The 20,422-nt window shown below is 40.4% G+C and overlaps 2 protein-coding genes across 4 annotated transcripts; both read left to right on the top strand.

The window, feature by feature from the left end:
- Positions 1–526: 526 nt before the first annotated feature.
- Positions 527–3,880, top strand: ccdc28a (coiled-coil domain containing 28A). Its single transcript, XM_003446552.5, has 5 exons — positions 527–1,117; positions 1,240–1,421; positions 1,550–1,704; positions 1,984–2,006; positions 2,102–3,880. The coding sequence occupies exons 1-5, from the start codon at positions 963–965 to the stop codon at positions 2,154–2,156; spliced, it is 570 nt and encodes a 189-aa protein (XP_003446600.1). The 5' UTR covers positions 527–962; the 3' UTR covers positions 2,157–3,880.
- A 214-nt stretch (positions 3,881–4,094) lies between these two features.
- Positions 4,095–19,128, top strand: ect2l (epithelial cell transforming 2 like). Of its 3 annotated transcripts, XM_005452382.4 has the most exons (21): positions 4,095–5,289; positions 8,650–8,762; positions 8,877–9,039; positions 9,128–9,383; positions 10,675–10,909; positions 11,317–11,452; positions 11,596–11,761; positions 11,960–12,088; positions 12,187–12,279; positions 12,401–12,607; positions 12,831–12,934; positions 13,044–13,184; positions 13,265–13,351; positions 13,649–13,758; positions 14,999–15,146; positions 15,727–15,800; positions 15,895–16,051; positions 16,146–16,211; positions 16,355–16,443; positions 18,131–18,303; positions 18,395–19,128. In XM_005452382.4, exons 1-21 carry the CDS (start codon positions 5,140–5,142, stop codon positions 18,526–18,528), a joined length of 2,931 nt encoding a protein of 976 aa, XP_005452439.1. In that variant the 5' UTR covers positions 4,095–5,139; the 3' UTR covers positions 18,529–19,128. The 3 variants fall into 3 exon arrangements, 1 of the variants encoding a protein (XP_005452439.1); XR_003216415.1 differs by lacking the exon at positions 18,395–19,128 and having other exon boundaries at positions 16,355–17,699; positions 18,131–18,221; XR_001224544.3 differs by lacking the exons at positions 16,355–16,443; positions 18,131–18,303; positions 18,395–19,128 and having other exon boundaries at positions 15,732–15,800.
- Positions 19,129–20,422: the final 1,294 nt, after the last annotated feature.

Genomic DNA, 20,422 nt, shown 5'->3' with positions numbered 1-20,422 from the left:
TTAGCTCACTCAAACGAAATTGATAACTGAGTCTGCAGAGTTATACTTAAAAAAATACTTATATAAAATGTGCTTAATATTTTTAAAAAAAATAATAAGAAAGAAAGAAGAAATTCCTCTTTCTGATGCATAAAAACAAGCATTCACATACAAAACTTCACAAATAACAACTAAAATAAATGTTCTAAATTAATGAAGTACATTTAAAATGAAATTAATTTTAAAAAGGATATTAAATGTCTTGTAAATATTCAAGAATCTCGGGGAAAAAAATACTACTAAAATCGGTGAGAGCATATCAAACTATAATGGAATGCAGCCCTGGTGGCCTCAGGAGGACTCTACAGAGAAGGCCAAAAAAATCATTTTAATCAAAAATAAGTATATTTGTGCTTTTATAAAGCTTCACTCGTATTTGATTGGCACCACGCTGTTGTGTAACACGACTTAGCATGTTTTACTTAGTAATTTTTCTGTGGATAGTGGCCGTGAAGCGTTATGGTTTGGAATTCGGCCCCGATCTGCTCCGTTGCGTCCTACCAAAACAGGAAGTTTTCAAGAGTTTGGACCTGCAAGCTAGCCACCTAGCCTGCGGGGTACATTCGGAAATTACTATTAATTTTTAATTGTTTTAATCTAGTGGACAACCTGTCACGAACAGAAGTAACGTATACCTTTCTCAGCTGCTACTGGGAGTAAATATATCTATCGGCTTATGTTTGTGCTGTGTGGCTTAAACGCTGTGTCAGAAGTTAGAAGGTTAGCCGAGTAGCTAGCTCCTGAGCTAGCGTTAGCTTAGTCACGAAAGCCATCAGTTTGTACGGAGCCTGCCTGCCCTGTCAGACTGATTCTGTACGGTTAGCCACAGGGCTGGGCTTTGAATTACAGTCCAACCTGTCAGCTTTTCGTCTTTTACTTATCCAGTCCGGGCAGCTCACCAAGTGGCACCGTAACATGAAGTTATGGAGGAGCGGAAGCTAAAAAGAAAGAGTCCAAGGACTTCCACCAGCGCAGCGGCTCCGTCCGGTGGGTCTGGCCGGAAGAATAGCGCTTCCTCTGGAGGACGGCACCTTGGCTACACAGGGACTCACTCCAGCCAAAAGAACAAGAGCAGGAGGTAGTAACAGTGTAGTTACAATGTTTTAACATCTCAGTATTTTTCAGTTTTACCCAGGATTTACCGAACTGGGGTTGTTGACTTGTATTCACTCTGCCTGTATTTGCTTCTGCCTGTTTTAGGGGCGTGAAAGATAAACCCAGGTATCAGCAGGGTTTGGGTGGTAAAGCTAGTCAGAACCAGGGCCAGGCAACACCGATTGTCCAGCACTCTTTTCTCACAGATGTTTCAGATGTACAGGAGATGGAGAATGGTCTGCTCAGTCTCCTCAACGACTTCCACTCAGGGAAACTACAGGCATTTGGTAATTCACACTAAAAACATTTTCACCAGAGCACACACTGACATTCATATATCCAGTAATAGAAATCATCCTATACACTTAGAGAGACATGATTGGTACGGATAACTGAGGACTGTTTTTTGTCTTAGGCAATGAGTGCTCTATTGACCAAATGGAACATGTGAGAGAGATGCAGGAGAAGCTGGCACGCTTGCACTTTGACCTCTACGGTGAGGTGGATGAAATGCCCGAGGATCAGAGGAAAACAGCCTGCGACACCAACATGGACAAGTTGCTCCTTAATGTAAGGGCACCGTGACATAACTCATAAAATATTCTTTTCATAGCCCGTGGCATGCCGCCTGACAGTTTAACAGTGTTGCTGAATAATCCCTTCACTGATGTCATGTAACTACTCAGTATCCCCGTGAGGATTTAGCTGCTTATCCTCCGGCAAGTGTTAAACTCTTAAAGAGTTTAGTCAGCTGGCTTCATGCTGAACAGGATAAAGTCTGGAACATCATCCTGCAATCATTTTTTTGCATTCGTAGTGAAGTAAAAAATGTTATTTTTCTCTCCACAGCTGGAGGAGCTGAGTTCTTCCATGTATCCTTTGTCTTAGCCCTTAATAGGTTTGAAATAAGCTCATTCTTGTTTAACAGCTGCTGTAACCGTTGTATTTCTTGACATCGCTTCTCCAGTCAGAAACTGAATCTAGCCGACACACAAGAGATCCCGAGGACTGCGAGCGTGTGACTTCGGTCTTCCCAAGATTTCTCAATCAAATTTGAGCCGACTATTTCATTTATAGTACCTATGGGGGTCTGTAAGTATGGGGGGTTGAAACTGCCATAATCAATAAATGCAAAATAGCTATACATATATATATATATATATATATATATATATATATATGTATATGCAATTAAATGAACCAAAATATAGTAAAAAATAATAATAACAATAATAATAAATTGACCATATATGGCATATTTGCTTTAAGTTGCTTTTGTACTTATTTACCTTTATATTCATTTTAACTTGCTGACTTACAAATGTGAAAGTTTTTACTCACTCATTTCCTCAAACATTTCTTTATGCATTTTTCTGTCACATATTGTGGCTGCCTTTAGCTAAAAGTCTGCACAATGAAGCAGAAATGCATAAACAAATGGGGAAAAAAAACAAAAAAAGTAAGTCTGGGGTTGAAAAAAATGGAATACGCATATATATACATAAATTATTAAGCATGCAGACATCTTTACTAAGTAAATGCTGAAGCAATTTAAAACAAATATCTAATTTAACATTTAATAAATAAATAAAATTTAAACAATGAAAGTAGTTTCTATATTTTTTAAATCTTTTTTGTACATTTAATGGCATATAATTCTTTTTTAAACAAATCATTAATTTATTTTTGATTTAGGTAGTTTCTAGCCTTCATATATAAGGTGTCAGCAGTGTTGATTGTATGTATTGCAGTGGAAATGGCAACAAAGCTGTTCACCAGCGTTCCCTGTTTGTACAGGGGGAGGGATGTATTGTAAGATAATCTCATAGGGATGCACCACATTACCCCCCCTTGTTTTTTTAACAATAGCTAATATTGAATGGAAATCTCTCTGGTCTGATCTTACTAAGACAGCAGGATGTTGACTTACCTGAGCCGTGGCTGTATCAAAGGGAGGTTTGTTCTCTGAGAGCTTTAGCTAATGTGCAGTATACTGTATTCTTTCTTTGGTGCATCCCTGTAATGTTTAAAGCCAAGCCGTAGTGTGTTCACTCATTTCCAAGCAGTTTAGATTTGCAATACATTGCTAACCAAAGTGATACCAATCACCTGAAAGTGAAATGATTGTAAACTTGCTCCTTTGACATTGATCAGACGTTGTATGTAGATCACTTGTGTTGCACTGATCTCCTCACAGTAAGAAACAGAGCTTGACTTTTCAAAGTCTAGGCATTAGTTTCTAATTGTTTCTCAGTATTAGAGCTTTAAACAACAGCATAGATTTAAAAATCCTTTAAACCAGCCAAAAATAACATAAGGACCCGGTGAGTACTGAGAATAGAGCAGTATGTTAATTCCAGTTTGCGATTTTTGCATATGATTTTTGCTGAGTGGACTTGGTCCATTTCAGTATATTTGCACATACCCATGCGACACACAGCATGCACTGCACACGTTATCACTGGTGTGTTGGTTTGACGCTGGAGAAGACTAAACAGTCCCAATGTTGTCATCACAAACAAGCCTTAATTTAATCATTTAATCATTTTTTGCCTTATTGGTTCTAAACTTTAAGTGACTTTAGGTGAGTTTAGGTTTGGATTCAGAGTTTTGATAAGATCATTTGATGCTGCTTTGATTGTAAATCCTTTTTTCTTTTTTTTTTCTTGGACACTGTATTTTAACCTATGTTTTGGGGTGTTTAACCTGTTTGTTTGTTTTGACTCAATAAAGTTCTCCGTCTGAATTTCTTGGTTGCAGCTGTAAAGTAAGATAATAGAGAAGTGAGTAAACAGGGTAATAACAGTACCTGGATTGGGGGAGGCGGAATTGATAGTTTTCCATTGTGCTCTTTTTACTATCCGGGTCTGCTTTTACTGTATTGGGAGTATGTTTGGGATCATTGGGATCATCTCCATGGAGGTACTTTTCTGCATTCAGCTCAAACCGTGACAGAGCCTCCACCGTGCTGTAGACACTCACTGTTGTACCTCTCTCCTGACTTTTAATGAATGTAGATTGGGGGTGGGGGGGTAACTGAGCAACTCTACCTCTGTTTATATGATGAACAGAAATATTAATACTTCCATCAAGTGAGAAAACAACAAAGTTTGGTAAAACCATAATTAAATTTTTGTCCTTTCGATGGGCAAAGGCTCTTAGGTTTTTGGATAAAGTATGCTTTATCGTCACTGCAGTATTAGAAAGCGAAATGTATATTCTTTGTAGTTTCATTTGCTATTCTATAGCCCAGTTTTCATCACGGAGCACTTGTGGTCGATTGACTGAAGAAGCTGTCCATGTTAAAAACAATAAATAATGTGTTAATGAATACAGTTTGTCTTTATTTGAAAAATTAAAAATATTTTAACAGACCGTTTTTTAGGTGATGTGCCACTTGTACAGGTTTCTAAGGGAATACTCTTTGATCCTCCAAGCATTAAAGTCTGAACCATGAATTAATTGTCAGAAAATTCTAAGTTTTTGAAAATGGAGTATTTATTGAAGCATTTGACAATTAAAAAACCCCCCGAAATAATGATAATTACATTTCCATATATGTATAATTTGTATAATATTTTTTCCAGACATTTTTTTGTTCCTTAAAAATGTATTGTGCAATCTTATGTAGGTTTTTTAGGGGGATTTAGGGGGTCGCATTTATGATGTACAGCTCTTAAAAGAACATGTATCAAATATGGCACACTAAGCCTTAAGGGGTTAAGTATAAAGCAAGTGTATCACTTGATGCTTTAATATGTGATTGCTTACATGTGAACCCTGCGTGTTTAATTATTAATGTGCAGGAGGCACGGGGATGTGCAGTGTGCAGGAATCCTTTTGTTGATGCGTCTCTAAGGTGACTGACTGCACAGAACAGCACAAGGGGCGGCCTGGCAAGTGGACACTTGGCTTAAAGACATCAATCTGGAAATAAATCGATCGGACTTTAAGTGAAGCAGAACTCGAGGCGCTTCCTCAAAGGTCTTTAAACTGTCTGTGCACATGGAGGCGAGCCTGACATCAGCCCCTCACTCGGTGAAGCGGTGGCAGCTGAGCGGGACGGACTATGAGCCGCAGCAGGCCGGCACCCTGCTGTCCGACACCCGCTTCAGCAGCTGGACTCCCCTGAACAACAAGCGGATCAACCTGCAGGTCAGAAATACTACGTGGGCCTTGGTAAACTCCCTGCAGATAAACTTTGCGATATTTTATTAGCAACAACATGTCACTGAAACCAGAGTTAATGCATTTCAGGACAGTGCAGAGCTTTATGAAGGCTGCTGAATTCCTAATTTTGAAACTCCACTCCAACCGGTTATGTTGCGGATCAAATTGACACATTTCAAAGAAAAATAATCTAAAAAAAAAAAAAAAAAATAGTTAAAAGTATTTCTTTTAATATGAAGCTTCTTCTGCTTGACTTAATAAGTGCAATCAATATATGTGTTTGTAATACAATTTAAAAAAAAGTCATGAAAAAGTAAATTTTTACGTGTAGGTGTTTCCAATGTACAATAAAATGTTTTAATATACATTTTTTGTGAAAAACGAGCGAATATGTCCTCATTGAACCATGATATGTGAGAGGTAAAGAACACAGGTGCACCAAATATTGATTGAAATACAGGGAGTGCAGAATTATTAGGCAAATGAGTATTTTGTCCACATCATCCTCTTCATGCATGTTGTCTTACTCCAAGCTGTATAGGCTCGAAAGCCTACTACCAATTAAGCATATTAGGTGATGTGCATCTCTGTAATGAGAAGGGGTGTGGTCTAATGACATCAACACCCTATATCAGGTGTGCATAATTATTAGGCAACTTCCTTTCCTTTGGCAAAATGGGTCAAGAGTACTTGACAGGCTCAGAAAAGTCAAAAATAGTGAGATATCTTGCAGAGGGATGCAGCAGTCTTAAAATTGCAAAGCTTCTGAAGCGTGATCATCGAACAATCAAGCGTTTCATTCAAAATAGTCAACAGGGTCGCAAGAAGCGTGTGGAAAAACCAAGGCGCAAAATAACTGCCCATGAACTGAGAAAAGTCAAGTGTGCAGCTGCCAAGATGCCACTTGCCACCAGTTTGGCCATATTTCAGAGCTGCAACATCACTGGAGTGCCCAAAAGCACAAGGTGTGCAATACTCAGAGACATGGCCAAGGTAAGAAAGGCTGAAAGACGACCACCACTGAACAAGACACACAAGCTGAAACGTCAAGACTGGGCCAAGAAATATCTCAAGACTGATTTTTCTAAGGTTTTATGGACTGATGAAATGAGAGTGAGTCTTGATGTGCCAGATGGATGGGCCCGTGGCTGGATTGGTAAAGGGCAGAGAGCTCCAGTCCGACTCAGACGCCAGCAAGGTGGAGGTGGAGTACTGGTTTGGGCTGGTATCGTCAAAGATGAGCTTGTGGGGCCTTTTTGGGTTGAGGATGGAGTCAAGCTCAACTCCCAGTCCTACTGCCAGTTTCTGGAAGACACCTTCAAGCAGTGGTACAGGAAGAAGTCTGCATCCTTCAAGAAAAACATGATTTTCATGCAGGACAATGCTCCATCACACGCGTCCAAGTACTCCACAGCGTGGCTGGCAAGAAAGGGTATAAAAGAAGAAAAACTAATGACATGGCCTCCTTGTTCACCTGATCTGAACCCCATTGAGAACCTGTGGTCCATCATCAAATGTGAGATTTACAAGGAGGGAAAACAGTACACCTCTCTGAACAGTGTCTGGGAGGCTGTGGTTGCACAGTAATAGTCACCTGCACACACAGATATCCCCCTAAAATAGCTAAAACTAAAAACTACTTCCAAAAACATTCAGCTTTGATATTAATGAGTTTTTTGGGTTCATTGAGAACATGGTTGTTGTTCAATAATAAAATTATTCCTCAAAAATACAACTTGCCTAATAATCCTGCACTCCCTGTAGTTAGTAATGGAGGTTATAATGAGATATAAACAATGTTTATTGGAATTTATTGCTTTCTTGGATTGGATTGGATTGCCCTGGATAACTAAACATGCCGGAGGTCAAATTGACCCAGGAGCATCATTACTGTATCTGAGAAACAAACATAACTGAAGGGTTAAAAAAAAATAAGCATGAAACATAAAAACCCAGGGTGAAGTTAAATCACTTCATTTAACACAGCAAAATAAGTTTATTCTTAGAGATATGTTTATTAAATAAGGTAAACTGATTGTTTTTCCAATGGAGCCAGCATTTCTGTGTACATTGGTAGCTTGAGTATTTGACCATTAGAAGAAACTAATGCAATTCGAGGCCATACCTTGTATTTACTGCCCACACCTCTTATATAAAACCATCAGGAGAATTCTCCTTTCATTACGTTTGTTTGCAAGAAATGTAATGAAAAGTAGCACCTCATATTTATCTTAGTTTATTTGAAATACTTGTGTATTTTGTAAAAATCATTTCATTTTCTTCCAAACTAGTTGAAAGGATCTGCTTTGCTCTGTGCCTTCAAAATACATTTAACTCTGACGCTTTTGAAATTCACAATAGTATGCTGTTCGTAAAGCAGAATCGTTACTGTGAATAAAGCTTAAAATATGTTTACTTATAAGCTTAAAAAAGCCCACATGACACATAAAGTCTAAAGTCTCAAGCCATCCCTCATTTCTTCATTGAGGAAAAATGGGAAACAGATGTAGCGATTTACTGAAACGTGCAAACTTACATGGAAATACAGTATATAACGCAAAAACAGAGTTTTTACAATTTTAACAAGCTTGATATTTGGTGTGACCACCTTTATTCTTCAGCACAGTCTGAACTCTCTTAGGCAGCTTTGTTGTCATGTCTTTAAGTAGTCTTCAGGAATAGTTCTCCAGGCTTCCTGACGGACATTCAAAGCTCTTCTTTGGATGTTTCTGCCTTTTGTTCTGTTCTCTGTCAGCATGATCCCACACTGCTTCAATAATGTTGAGGTCCAGTCTCCTCAGATCTTTTAAGCATACACTGCACACCATGCTGAGATATGTCACATTTGCAGCTAACAGCTCTTTAGCAATGACTTCATTGGTGCAAAAATATACATTTATGTTAAAGTGTTATCTTTGGAACTTTTTGTAGATTTAATTAAAGTTATGAGAACAAAGTAACAAAGTGCATAAAGATACAATTTAAAAGTGTTTTTTTGCTAAGTTGGTTATGTGTAGACACAACACTTGTTCATCCCTTAAGTTAGGTGCCTTTTATATACTTGAATTTAGGTCAGTATGAAGTGCTTTAACAAGCAAAAAGCATTCCTCTGAAAATGATCAGGTACAAGGACTGGACTGAAAATGAGTGAAAAAGCAGCCAATGTCAAATAAAACTTTGAAAGACGTGCAGAAAGCCTGGAGAACTATTGCTCAAGAGCACTTAAAAAAGTTACAAGAAATTCTGGCTAATTGGAAGTAAAATATTAAGAAATGAGAGGTGGCTTGAGGCTTTTGCACGCACTGAATGTGTCTGTGTTGGTATCCTTTTTCCATTTTCTACCAGTTATTTGAGGAGAGAGTGAATCTTGTGCTACACTGGTTTGATCTGTGGACGGACAGACAGAGGAAACACCTGCTGCACTCTCTGCTCACTCGTGGCACCAAGTCACAGCTCAAGTAAAGTGGTTTCTACACTTTTCTGTCCTAACCATTAATCTCAGCCTGAAACTGTAACTAGTAAAGTGTGCACAGGTGCACAGTTCAAACTGGAAACCTCTGTAACCTGAGCAGGTACTGCCGGGATTTGCTGATTGAGACGGTTCCGGTCACGAAAGTGGACCTTACATCAGTGCTGCCTCGGTTTCTCTCCCTGTATGTGATGTCGTTTCTGTCCCCACGTGACCTTTGCAAAGCTGCCCAAGTCAGCTGGCACTGGAGGGTTCTAGCTGAGCAGGTGAGAAGCCCTGAAGAGATCTGAAATGTATTCATACATCATTAATTGGGTTTTTATGAAACAAGTTAAATCCTCTTCTTCTTTCTAGGACTGTCTGTGGGCGGGCCGGTGCATCAGACGAGGCTGGTTCCTTCCTTACACTCCTGGAGATAAAGAGTTTGGTGCATGGAAAACTCACTATGTCTCCTGCCTCTCCACACTTGACTGGCTCACTCCACGGGAGGCAGCAGAGATGTATGGGACCCTCAACCAGCAAAGCACAGGAATGACAGAGGAAGAGGAAGAGAGGAGGAGGGAGAAGAGGATCAGGCAGCAAATCAGAGAGAAGCTTCAAGAGGAGAAGAGTGAGTGGAACAGAAAAAACAGAAAAATGACAGGGTGTAGAAACTATAGCAACACATTTTTGAGGTGGTACAATCTGGGTCTGTGTCGTGGGGGCAGTGTTCTAAGTAGAAAAAGCCAGACCTCCCTCTCCCCGGCTACCTCCGCAAGTTGTTCTTGGAGGATACCAAGGCAAGTCAGCTGATATATCTCTTCAGTGTGTCCTCTTTCCTGGCGGGTGATCATTGTACCACGACGCACCTGCCTACCTAATTTTGACCCATAATGTGTCTGTTACAGGCTCCTAGCAGAATCTCGCAAGGCATATTAGTCCTGGATGATTGGCCAGATAAAAATAGATCTAGATAACTTCTATGAAGAAGAGAACAAGGGACTATTTTGCCCTGGTTACTATAGCATTATCGAGGCTTGGGGGAGAGCACTGGTGGTTGGGCCTTAGTCCATGGGGCCTGGCCTCCTGTGGGCCCACCACATGCGCTAGGCACTGTAGGGTTCTGGTGTGATGTGAGTTTGGCAGCAGTTGTGGGCAGAGATCCTGATGGTCTGATTCCTGACTAGTGAAAACAGCTCCTGGGACATTTCCTTTATAACTTTTTTATAAATGTCATTACAAGCTTTACGGGACTGAAAACAAAACATATAGACAAATCGAAAGGTTTCCTGTGTCAAACATGTTGTATTCTTTATATAAAGGTGTTCAAATCAGACTTGTGAATGTTCTGGACTCAGACTGCAGGGAGAGCATTTATGTCACTATTTCTAACTCCCTTCATGCGTATCATAATTCAGTGAGATGTGCGTGAATGGTTATCATCCATTTATAGGTTTATTTGGTTAATTCTAATACAGTTGGTTTGTTAGTAGTAAGCGAATGGTAGTGTTTACTCAGTCTTTTATTCTGTGTTTTGTCCTGTCTATGATCTCTGTTATGTTTCTCTTTCCCCTTCACCCTCTAATGTGTAATGGTAGATGACTGCCCCTCCCTGGGTCTGTTGGAGGGAGGGAGTTCTTCATTCCCACCATCTCAAAGGGGGTCTTATTTGTGTTTTACTGTAGGGTTTTTACCTTTCAGTACAGAGCACGTTAAGGCGACTTACCTTGTGATTTGGTGTTAAATACATAAACCTGAACTGAATGAATGTTATTGAATGTGTTTAATGAATGTGATTAATATATTTTATTGATTATCAAACAGTTCATCTTTGCCTTTCCAACTCATTGCTAAGCACAAAAAGCTTCTGATTAGCAAAAACTCGCCCTTACTGTCAGATCATGTATCTGTGATATCTGTAGGACTGTCTGTAAGTGCCAGGAGACCCTGGGGCAGCTACACAAAGCCAGAAATAGCCAGAGGTGGAGGTACCCAGAAAGGGAGACCCGAGTCTGGCCCAACATTCGTCTCTCAGCCCCCCCTCTCCTGGCCTCTGAGGAGCGTTGGCTCTTCCAGCCACTCTCTCAGCCTGGAAAGAGGACAGCCCACAAGTGCACCTCAGACCTGGGAGAGAGTCCAGGCCTCCAGCATTAGCAGGTGATTGTCTAACCACATATTAGATCAACCTCACTTAGCTTCAACCACAGTTAGTGGACTCTGCATTTTGAATCTTCAACATTACCCACTGTGCTGTTGTTATAAAGGGGAAATTTAACCCTGGAGACCAAAGCAATATTTGTAGCATCCTGTAAACATGTTTATTTCTGTTGTTTAGTTTGACATTTTACAATGGCGTCTACTGGGAGTGACTCATTTTTGTAGCCAGCTTTGAGCGGCACGTCTTCGTGTTTCGGCTCTGGAGGCTTCAAAGTCTATTTTGAATCGATTGAAGTGTACAAAATAAGTTATTCAGTGTATATAAAGTATCTGTGAGCACATGTGAAAACATCTGTATAATATAATGTTACAGTATGCTGAAAGTAACATGCATTTTCATCTTTCAGCGAAACACTGATCAAAACCAGAGGAGCGCTGTCGTCTTTTATCTACAGACCTGCACAGCCTCACACAGTCTCTCCCCTTCACCTATCCGCTCCTGCCCTGCTACTGCTCATCTCCAACAGAATTCCTGCTTATGAGGTGAATTCACATCATCATCTATTTATTTATTTATTTTTCCTGAAACAGAGCAGACATAAAACACTCCCGCGAGTGCAGAAATAAAACGCACAATGGGAAGATGAATAGATAACATTCCTCCCCATCCGCTCTTTTTAATCTAGCTGGTGTTGAGCGGAGTGAAGCCTGGTGTGATTGCGGTTCTCTATGACCACAGAGGGACTCTCTCATCTCTGCTAACCCAGGTGGAGAGGGCTATTTCTGGGAAACCAGCTCAGAGGATTGGCCTGCTAGCTTGCGGAGGAACACAGGAAATTCACCTGCTTCACAGTGAGACTCAATCACAATGAGTAAATTCATGTGTGCACACACTGCAGGAGTTTGTTCTGGACTAACTGGACTAAAATCCTGTGCTGACATTTATTATGAAAACATTTTAATAAAGTGGTACCTGCCATTTTAATCCATTGACCAAAACTTAACCCTTATTCTGCTGACCTACTATGTAATTCTGCCCTGACTTTTCAGACTCTAGCCTATCAGAGAAGACTCTACTGATTCCTGATCGTAGGGAATTCTGGGAAAAACTGTGTGGCATGGTGGCTCCAACTGAGGAAGGAGGAGGGATTGACATATTCTGCCCGCTGGCTGCATCTGGTAGCAGATGTTACAACACACACACTCTTCTCTCTAATCAGTATTTTCTCATTAACTTGAGCTGCCTCCTGCTTCGCCTCTTGGTTTCTCTTCTGCAGCATCAGGAGTGGCTCTCCTCCAGAATCTCTCCACGCTGACTGGTCTGGAGGTTCGGGCACCGGTGGGTGTGGCCACCGGGAATTTCCAGAACAGTGCGTAACCCCTTAAACTTTGACCCTAAGCATAGGAATATCCCCCTCCCCTGTCATTGTTTCGTAGACTACAGTATCCCTCACAAAGTGTGTTTCTTTCAACATGCTTCATCTTCTCCAGTCCTCAGTGAGTGGTCTGATGGCAGTGTGCATACCGGCCTCTCAGAGCACCAGCCAGCACGCCCGGCCCTGCAGTATGTGTGTGAGGCTGTACTGCAGGGCTGGTGCACGCAGGCTCAGTGGATGGAGGAGGCGCTGGTAGAGCTGAGGAGCACCTTAGGGCTGCAGCTACAGTGGGCCAGCGTCCAGGCAAGGGGCCGAGCTCTGGGTGAGTTTCATGTACGTGCTGATTTGTGCCATGGTGTAGATGTAGAGCAGATCGTCTGCTAATTAGAAGTGCAGCGGATCTTTGGCCAAGATGCTGAACCCCTGGTTAAAAGGAGAAAAGCATTTGTATGAATAAGGTGTGTAGTAAGAAACTTCTTTGAGTGCTAAATATAAATAGAAAAATACTCTATAAGTAGCAGTCTGGTTAAATTCTGTTTTTCTAGGCTATTTTCTGTGGGAGAGAATCCGCATTGACGAGATTTGTGTGTCCAGAGATCTCAGCGAGGCTCTGATCGAAGGACTCACTGCTCTGACCAGAGAGGAGGAGGTGGGAATTACTGTAGAGGAGTTTGTGTAATGCACAAGTTCAACAGAAAAAGAAAAAGGTAATCGCACAAGTGTGTTTGTGTGTTTTTCTCCTTCTCTTACACCTTCAGACCCGACCTGTGGAGTTTCTTTCCATCTTTCTGAAAAACTGGAATGAAGAGAAGAAGAGACAAGAGGGTAATGGACAGGACAGCAGTGGAGCTGATGGTGGTTCACAGACATGCTTCAATGTGATACCTGATCTACCACAGGTGTGTCTGCTTTAAACTGCCCCTTGTAGTAGAAACTCAAGGAGAACATTTAATTCATCTTTTTTTTCTTTTGGTTTTAGATGGTTCTGGATTGGAGAGGTGCAGCTGCGAGAGAGCTGCACCACAGCGAGTGTCTTTATCTGGGAAAGCTAAACGCGGTGCTGAAGGTATACTTTCTTTCTTTTTTTTAATCTGCAAGTGCCAGACCTTAACAAGCAGTGGAAAAACAATATTCCTTCAGAACTAAAACATATATATATATACATCTGTCTAAGCAAGTCCAGAATCCAGATATCAATTATTTAATATATGCAAACCACACAAGTTGAATTTTAAGGGCAACCACAACCCTGCAAGTCCATTTTTTTCTATTTTGCCACTTACAGTGTTTATGTTGACATCAGACAGAAGAAAGCTTTCAGTATTTAGAAATATTCATTTGATATGTGTGGTCTGTGCTGAAGGTGTACAAGGAGCCTCTCACAGCAGCTCTGAACTCCAACAGAGCCATTCTGAGCTATGCTGACATCCACATTGTCCTCAGTCCTGTTGCACAAATACTGGAGCTCAACAGGTACAAACACACAAACACACACACACACACACACACACACACACACACACACACACACACATATATATATCCTACTAGTGGCTGGACAAAGCTGGGCTGAAAGACAGGACAGAGGCACTAATCATGGCAGCACAGGAACAAGCTCTGAGCACAAGATCCATAGAGGCTGGGGACTATCAAACCAGACAAGACCCCAGGTGCAGGCTGTGTAAAGATGCCCCTGAGACAATCCAGCACATAACAGCAGGGTGTAAGATGCTAGCAGGCAGGGCATACATGGAACGCCATAACCAAGTGGCCGGCATAGTATACAGAAACATATGTGCCGAGTATAACCTGGAAGTCCCGAGGTCAAAATGGGAGACGCCCCCTAGGGTGGTGGAGAATGACCGAGCTAAGATCCTGTGGGACTTCCAGATACAGACGGACAAAATGGTGGTGGCTAACCAACCGGACATAGTGGTAGACAAACAGGAGAAGACGGCCGTAGTGATCGATATAGTGGTTCCCAATGACAGCAACATCAGAAAGAAGGAACACGAGAAGCTGGAGAAATACCAAGGGCTCAGAGAAGAGCTCGAGAAGATGTGGAGGGTGATGGTAACAGTGGTCCCAGTGGTAATCGGAGCACTAGGTGCGGTGACTCCCCTGTTGCCAATGTGCTTGCTCATAGGGGGTCAATATAATTGTGCCTTAAGGTGACTGTTGTTGTGATTTAGCGCCATATAAATAAAACTGAATTGAATTGAATATGTAAGGCGGCTACAAAACAAGCCAAATCTCCACAAAACACTTGCTCCAGGTCAGAGGTGGAAACACTATCCACCTGAACAATGAGCCTAAGTCAAAAGACAAAGCAAACTGTCTCCAAACATCAGTTAGATCCCGGACGAGCCCCTAAATGTCGCAAGCCGGCCAACAGCCAATGACAAAGATGTGAGACCAAGCAGGGTGTGTTGCCAATCATTATTTTATTCACCAAATCAAATAAATAAATAAACATGTGATATCAGGAGATGTTAGGATAATGAATGCTCAAATGAGTGAAATGTATGTGTGCTGGCACTAGTGTGAAAAAGAAAAAAACAAACAAAACCTGGATGTGTCATTCCTCGAAGGGAGTGAGGGAAATGATGGCTAGCTCAAGCCACACAGGTGTAACACAGTCAACTTAACCACCCTTTAAGGTGTCTGTCTGTGTGGATATGACACGGGAGACATGTTTGTGTGTACTTCACAGGGTGTTTCAGGCTGATTTACAGGCGCGGCTACAGCAGTGGGGTGCAGAGAAGTGTATTGGAGATGTTTTCGTGAAGTTCTGCTCAAAACTTAGAGTCTACACAAACTACCTCAACAACTACACCACTGCCATCCACACCACTGATAAGGTAAAGTCAGTGTCTTTTTAAACAAAGCACATTTGTTTAATCGTACATAACTTGAAATTTAGCAGAAATGGTTTAAATGACAATTAACAATCAATGTTAATCATCATGTTGCATAGCAACCACCTACCAAAGGGCTAAAATAACCAATTTCTAGCATTTCTAGCACCTTTAACCTCTTATAAAAGCATTATATAAGCATTATCATTCCATGGCCAGCAGCACAAACAGGTCAAACATTACTGCAGTTTATAATAATTTTAACGGTACATAATGTATTCTTTGGGTTTCAGATTTGGCTATCTGAACGTCTAGAGTGTGTGACATTGTAGATTTTACTCTAAAAGAAAATTTAGTTTTTTCTATTTATTTTTATTGAGATTGAATTTTTCTTGTTGAGTAATCTTCCCTTTACAAAAGCCATGCAAAGTGGCTCATACAGGTACGAATAAAAGATACGATTAAAACGAGTTTGTTCTGGTTTGTGGAAGATGCAGTACACACTATTGTTCGGCTCTAATAGTTAAACACAAAAATATATTTGAATTTAATTGTTGTGTATCTGTACATGTATGTGCGTCAGTGTAGGGAGAGCAAGCCATCATTTCGGGCTTTCTTGAAGAGATCAGACAGAACGCTTGCAACTCACATGCTGAGGTAAGAGCAGGCACACAGCTTTTATTTGCTATTATGCATACCTGCCTGCATGTATCAAACCACAGTGTTTCAAAGTACGTCTGTGTTTATGAAGCCTACAAGAGCTGCTGCTGTGTCCAGTGTGGAGGATGCAGGAGTATGTGACTCTGCTTCAAGCTCTGTCCTTGCACACGCACCCCGGTCATCCTGACCACGTACATCTCCGCTCTGCCCTCAACACGCTGCTCCAGTTCAGAGAGTTCATACACAAGGTAACGCATGAACAGAGCGCTATAAGCCATGTAAATGCCTCTGTTGTGGCTGTGCTGGCTTTCCTCTTATGCATATGTTCTTTGTTGTGTTCAGTTAAAGCGCAGCTCAGAGGCAGATAGACTGATAGAGGAAACGCAGCGACAGATTCAAGGCTGTCCGGTAAAAAATACAAAAAACACACACAGCTCTTCCTCTCTCTTCATGCCTCTAACTCTTTAATAATTTATCATATATGCTCAAAACCATATATTTGTGTGTGTGTGTGTGTGTGTGTGTGTGTGTGTGTGTGTGTGTGTGTGTAGAACCTCAGTGAAGAAAACAGGCAACTAATAATGACTCAGGATGCTGCTCTGCTCAGGAGCCCTGATGAGCAGATACCGGATTCTCTCAAGTAATAACACCAATGCTCAGATTCAGGCTGTTTTGTAACCATGTGTATATTTGCAGTTTAATAATGTTCTTCTTTATGTAACTTTGCATGCATATGTACTTTGTCTGTTTCATTCAAATGCTTAGTAACACTTTTTAATACGGCCCACAACTGAGGGTGTAATTCCTTTGTAATTAAATGGAATTTCAAATTTAAGCAGACTGTAAGTAATTTTAAGTAGTTATTTTAAGTATTGCATAACTTCATGTATTTACGGGAAAGAAAGAATAATTGCATTGTAAGTAATTTTAAGTACTGTTTAATGTTTTGTTAATTCTGTGAAAAAACCCAACAATATCTCCCTGTCTTACAAGCCAACCACGCTGCACTTTTCCAGGTGCGGGCTATATTATGTAGTGGCTTAATCTGGCCTAACTTCCAGGTATTTTACATGAAAGAAGACACTCCCTTTGAAAGTTATGTTTGAACAGTGATTGTGAAAAAGAAAAAAAAAGGTTATACTTGGCTCCATTATAAGATAAGATAAGAAGAACTTTATTTATCCTGAGGGAAATTCTTTTGTCATACACATGCTCAATGCAGCAAGTGAGACGGAGGAAGAGAGGAATAAGATATACAATATATACAATAAGTATAGTAGTATACAGTAATATACAGTAGGATAGTGCAAAACATAATATCAAATAACTCTAATGAAGTAACAATATATTATATATATATAACTATATCCTGAAAAATAAATAGCTTAGCAATCAGTGCAGGTGTTTCTGAAAGTGGCATAGTATTGTGCAATTGAATAAAAGAGCGTAGCAGCGTATGATGGGGAGATGAAACAAACATTCGATGAAATACTATTGGGTGATATTGCACGTTCTGAATGGGAACAGAATAACTTTGGTATTAATCCTCAGGAGAATCACCTACAAAGCGAGGAAGAGTTGTACAGTCTTATTGCCACCGGTACGAAGGATTTCCTGTGGCAGTCAGTTCTGCATTTCGGGGCGATGAGTCTTTTGCTGCGTGTGCTCCGATGGTCCATCATGGAGGCGTGCATGGGGTGGGAGGGGTTGTCCATGATACAAAGAAGCATTTTTAGCATTCTCCTCTCAGACACCAGGTTCTCCAGTCTGACACCCAGGACAGAACCAGTCTATTTAAACAGCTTGTTCAGCCTGTTGGCATCAGCTGTCTTCACCCCACTGCCCCAGCACACAGCTGCAAAGAGGACGGCGCTCTTATTGCTTTACTTTTTTTGTGTAAGTTGGTAAGAGAACAGCCCTTATAACATTTATATTGGTCAAATAAAATAAATATTAGAATTAACTGAATTCAATTGAACAATAGAATGTCCATCATGTACATCAACATAATGAATATTAAATAAAGGAAAAAAATAAAGATGTAAAAAAAAAAGACAAGCTTAATACACTCCATAGTACGTCCTCTGAACTGAAAGTTGCATGTTGGGAAGTAGTGTTTGTTTTTCTGCAAAATTGCTATGAAATTGCACACTACCTGAAATTACTTGCACATTACTTACATTTACTTACAGTACACAGTATAATTACATTTTAATTTGAGATAAAATACTTTGAAATTCCATTTTATTACAGGGGAATTGCACCCTTAGTCGCAGGCCGTATTATAAAGTGCTACCAAATGTTTTTGAACTAATCTTTTGCCGTAGGACCTATGAGCACGTCTGTGATGTGGGCCTCTTCCTGTTCACCGATGCTTTGGTGTTGACTCGGCAAAATGTCCAGCACACACCTTTCACGCTGGCTCACCAGAGCACACACACATTTCTGGCCTCTGTGGCTCTCACCAGCCTGTCTGTGAGAGAGATCAGGCACACACGCTGTGAGTTTTTCAGTGTTTGCTGACCTCTAGTGGGTAAAATAAGTACCTTTAATTGTAAAGCTTACAACTTTATTCATGTATTTCTCTGTAGATGTGAGCCATGCTTTTGTCCTCGAGGGTCCCTGCCACTCCTGGGTCTGTGCCACACAGAGAGGCGAAGAGAGACAGCACTTCCTGTCTGTGCTGCGTTCAGCTATAGAGTGTGCTTTGGCAGGACATCAGTGACAGCGAGGTTTGGAAAAAGACTGTTTGACTATTTTTATGTCAAAAGGTTTTTGGAAACTAAAATTTATGAAGGAAATTCTATTTTAATGTCGTAGTTAAGTGAAAAATATGTAGACCATCTGCCAGTGTTTATATTTAATTGATGCTACTTTTACCGTTACTGTATAGTTCTAAAATATGCAGTATTAGAAATCTCATATGTTTGCATTTATAAGATGAAAAATGCCTCAGTACACATTTCTACACATACTTACATCTTTACAACATCTTTATACTCCATTTAGCGATACAGTTATTCATTAGACATTAGCCATTTTCACACATTTTCACATGCTGTCTTGACCTTTTCTTAGCATTACCAAGCAGAGCTGTATGTTGAGTCAGATCAGACATTAAACAGACTTCACCCTGCCAGCTCCCAGGTTCAGAGTCTGTGTAATCTCTGACCGGTGTGAGGAAAAACACAGGTAACTGTCTGGAAAATGTAAAGTAGGCTGTTGCCTCAACTGATGTATTTCTGGTAGTTTTATATGATATGAGAAAAGTCTGATAAAGAACAGTTGTGCTCTAAGTGTTGGTTTTTGGTGTAATAAATGTAATACAGTATGAAAAAAACCACAGTCCAAAAGTTTCATTTTTTTTTAAACTTTCTTATGTTCCTAAAATTTCCAAACTTTTGGAGTAACATGCAAAAAACTGATTTTGTTAATCAGTATTTCTTTATTTTGTGTGAGTTTCTGTATCAAAGATACATTTATTAATGAGGGAAACTGATAAATAGTCCTTTCTAGCACATTTGTAAATGATTAAAGTTCCAATAAAAACTATAAGAAATCATCCACACAGCCTTAATGTAACTGGCTAAAGATAGAAAAGTTTATTTGCAATTTATGTTTCAGAAACTCTTGAATAAGCTTTTCTGGACATTGTTTGTAGAAGACGACAGGAAAGATAACAAACAACAGAAACAGAGGCCGATATTAGCGACCTGCCAGTATATCGTCTTCATTTATGGAAAATGGACCACTACTTGTGGAGTGCTTTTCTACTCTGTTTGAGCACTTATTTACTTATTCAAACACACGTTCATAGAGCATTCTGCAACTTTCCTGTTTGCAACACGTGTTTTAAACGCTACAAACAACAACCAGCTAATCCGAGCAGACGGTAAAAGAGTCTATATTTAAGCATCCATCAATCCATCCATCCATCCATCCATCCATTCGCTTCCGCTTATCCTTTCCAGGGTCGCGGGGGGCGCTGGAGCCTATCCCAGCTGTCATAGGGCGAGAGGCGGGGTACACCCTGGACAGGTCGCCAGTCTGTCCAGGGTGATGTCCAGATGTCCGCCAACACACAGGGACAGACAACCATTCACACTCACAATATATTTAAGCAGCGTTATTATATTATCTTAGTAACCACTCAAATAATTACTCATAGGAATTGTTAGACAAATCTGTTTATGATTCGTGTGTTTGAATGAAAAAAAAATATCGGCCAATGTATCAGATTTGTTATATCACCTCATATCGGTATCAGTATGGTCTTAAAAGTTCTATATCAGTTGTGTTCTCATTGAAAATACTGCAAAGTCTGGTTATTCTTTCTTGTGTCCTTGCTTGGCTGTTTTTGTATGCAGCCAGTGTTCACAGTCTGCATCTTTTGCCACCTTTTGCTGTACTGCGTCACAATTAATTAAACGTAAGCCCCGCATTGTGCAAGCTGCTGAACGTCGACCAATTAATAATACAAAATTGCTATTTCCTGAAAGTTTTCCACATCATTTCTTTAGATTTTTAATTTTTGACGTATGTATGTGTGTTACAATCTTCTCTGATCCACTCTTGTCTTGTAGTGAAATATCTATATGGTGTATGCAGTAACCCTGCAT

Source organism: Oreochromis niloticus, linkage group LG23 (assembly GCF_001858045.2).
Source record: "Oreochromis niloticus isolate F11D_XX linkage group LG23, O_niloticus_UMD_NMBU, whole genome shotgun sequence".
NCBI classification, from domain to species: Eukaryota; Metazoa; Chordata; class Actinopteri; order Cichliformes; family Cichlidae; genus Oreochromis; species Oreochromis niloticus.
Note: the sequence above shows the minus strand (reverse complement) of the source record. Positions and strands in the feature narration are given on the sequence as shown.